The sequence below is a fragment of the Nannobrachium achirus genome (genome assembly GCF_963921795.1).
Source record: "Nannobrachium achirus genome assembly, chromosome: 1".
NCBI lineage: Eukaryota > Metazoa > Chordata > Actinopteri > Myctophiformes > Myctophidae > Nannobrachium > Nannobrachium achirus.
The window spans coordinates 7,262,880-7,266,140 of NC_137810.1; the positions used below are offsets into that span (position 1 = coordinate 7,262,880).

Sequence of the window (3,261 nt, forward strand, 5' to 3'; positions counted from 1 at the left end):
AGACACCGGAGGATATAAAAGCCCTGCTATAAAATAGCACTTTTCAGGGTGTGTGTGTGTCTGACTCTGAGCCGCCCATGGCTCAAAGGAGACGGCCTGCTCTTTCTTTAAACACCTGCAGTGCGGTGAATAACCATCGCTGTTCGAGAGTCCCAAAACAATGTTTTCACCAGAGATTTATCGCTCTTCTTCTTCTCATCGTGCAAGGATCGTAATAATATAGCAACCACCGCATGTACTTTGCACGTTTCGTTAATGCGGGACCTACACAATGTGTAAACACATCGCACGCTATATTATTTAAACCAGGGGTTTTCAAAGTGGGTGACGGGGCACCCTGGGGTGCCGTGACGGCAGTCCAGGGTTGCCGCGAGATCATTTGATACACTCGAAAAAATATTTAGTATAATTTTAAACTTGAAGTACAAAGTTATTTTCAGTCAGTTCTAACCAAAATGGCTGTTATCTCAACGTTTTCCTCACAACATAATCACTAAAATATCGTCACTGTCAGGCAGAAACCTCGTATCTCCAAGTTTCAAATGTGTACGTCTTTTGGTAAACCCTGCTTCATCATACAAGACTGTCGCACAAAACTAGTGAAAACAGACGATCTACAAGCACACAACGCCTCGCATCGATCTACAAGCACACAACGCCTCGCGATGCGAGTCATTGTGTGCTGTTTTCACTAGTTTAGTACATTTTATAGATGAATTGTGTGTTTGTAGATTGCTGTTTTCACTAGTTTAGTACATTTTATAGATGATAAATACCAAACGAACAGTTTTGGACATACAAGGTTTCCACCCGACAACGATAAATATAAGGTGCTGGGAGTGAAAATTATAATATAGGGGTGCCTCGGATTAAAAAAATATTCATGGGGTGCCCTGAGACAAAAGTGTTTGGGAACCTCCTGATTTAAACACACACACACACAGACAGACACACAGAGACAGACAGAGAGAAAGAGGGAGAGAGAGATAGAGTGATAGGGAGAGGAGGAGAGAGCATATACATTAGGCACACATCACCTAACAAAAGACAATACAAGACACTATGCCATTGTTACTATCGCTACTTTATTTATGTGTTTTGCTATCTCATCTTGTTGATGCAAGAATGTGCTTCTCTCTCTGGTGTACATGTCTATAAAACCATACATATCTAGATCTCCTGGGTTTTCCCCTGCAGCCTCGCGCACATCCCACCCATGTTCGCCTTTCATTTCCAGTTTTCCACCTCCCTGATGGCAGACAGACAGTGTGGAGGTCCCGGTGAGGACACGCTTGTCTTGTCTGGTGTCGGCGGGGCCCGTATGATTTAGTTCCAGCAGCGCACATGCAGGGCTTTTCGTGTGTGGGCTTGTTGCGTGGCAGCATGGCGGTCCCGTGCAGGTTAGCATCTCCTTGGCCCCGAGTCAGGACACACAGCCAGGTGTTTATACTGTACTTACTGTACCCACCTACAATTTACTATTTACAATTTAGGCAATTAGCAGACGCTCTTAATCCAGAGCGACAGAACAGGTGGGGTTGTAGGGGTTGATCAGGCTTTGGAGGTATGGACTATGGAGGTGCCGTACCTTTGGCTGCATTGAAGGCCAAAGGTACCACCACCTAGCCACCACAATCACAATGGCAAACACAAGCCAGGCCTCAGACCTTTTATCTATGGCTTCCTTTGCCTGTCTGTCGCGCTGCTGTTATCACAGCCGCACGAAAAGGTCTGCACGACGCCACGGCGTTGACTTCTAATGAACGAACGGCGTTGGAATGTCACGCCGTCATCGCTCTGTTCCGTCTGTTTGGCCTTTTGTCTCTGAGTTTATTATGAGACGGCGCTGAATAGAGTCAGCTGTCAGTGGCCGTTTGTAATTAGTGGATGAATGATGGCCTGTGCTGAGTGACAGGGAATGGTGTGATTACAGCTGAGAGGAGACTTGCAGAGCAGGGGTCTTCAACAGGGGGGTCCGGGACCCCTAGGGGGTCCTAAGAGTTACTACATGGGGGGGGGGGGCGCCAAATCTTTGTTTGATAGGAACTTTGTTTTTACACTAACCAATTGAACCCTAGCATCCCTAATCTGAGGAAAACATTCGCCGAAAATGGCAGATCTACAAGCTCACAACGCCTCGCAGCGCGAGGCGTTGTGAGCTTGTAGATCGTCTATTTTCGGCACAGAGGTTTGGTGTAGTGGGGAAAAAAAGAGCAGACAAAGTACAGAGTGAAAGGTTAAGTTTACGAGGTATTGAGGGTCCGAGTGGTTAAATGTCTGAAAATACACATTAAGACAAATCCAAACAGGACAATGTTATACAGTATGTTGTGGGGGTCCCTGCTTCATCTCTGTGTCAGCTAAGGGGTCCTTGGCCTGTAAAGGTTGAAGACCCCTGGTGCAGAGGTTACCTGCTGGGGGGTAGATGAGATCTGCGTCAGGATGAATAATGGATCATTCTCTGTCTCTCAGTGTGTTTGGTTCCCAGCATCACATTCCTTCAGGGGTCACCCTGCTGATCAAAGCCCCCCATGCAGCGCTCCAGGTGGGAGGAGAGAGCTGACATGGAGACCTTAACAGAGGCACGCTGGCATGGCGCTGGGTCCTCTACTCCAGAGGTGTGCATTGGCACTGCCCTCACCACGATGTATTGCGATGCATCACACTTTTCTACCTCACAACATTGGACATATTTCACTCAGTCAATACAGTACATGCAGTCAGATATAGACGGTATGTGCACGCATAAAGTGAATGGCAAATCGAGTGGCAAAGTGAGTGACAAAGTGAGTTTAACATTGTTTAATGTTGTTTAATGCAATCAGATAGGACTTTTCTGTTTGGATGTATGGGCTGTCAAGGCCAGAAAGTAGTTTTTGGCCACTCAGTAGGCGTTCCCGCATAACTTACGGGGATGATGATGATGATGTCATGTGCATTCCATCTATACCGAACAACATTATTTGTTTTAGAAACTGCTGTGTATTCAGTCACGCTCCTGTCTCCTTGACATAAATGTCTTCACGTTAAATCAAATACATAAATGGTACAGGCTATAATCGATTACGTCACGTTGCTGCGTGGATGCAGAATCACGCTCGGCCGAATCGCGGCGTGTTGCTGAATGGATTGTTTTTGACACCACTAGCGTCCTCTGATGCAGTGCATGCTGCAGTTTCCAGTCCCACAGGGAATCCTGGAAGGTTCGTAGAGATAAGCTGCCATGGCATCATTCATCCATACAGAGACTTAATCTCTGCT

General features: G+C 46.5%; 1 protein-coding gene across 1 annotated transcript in view; it reads left to right on the top strand.

The window, feature by feature from the left end:
• The window catches only part of reps2 (RALBP1 associated Eps domain containing 2), a gene marked incomplete at both ends in the record, with an annotated part of 102,837 nt that extends 100,274 nt beyond the window's left edge, over positions 1-2,563 (top strand). The window contains one exon of the mRNA XM_080754899.1: positions 2,489-2,563. Within this exon, the coding sequence (XP_080611025.1) occupies positions 2,489-2,563 (75 nt within the window). The remainder of the gene's footprint in view (positions 1-2,488) is intronic.
• Positions 2,564-3,261: the final 698 nt, after the last annotated feature.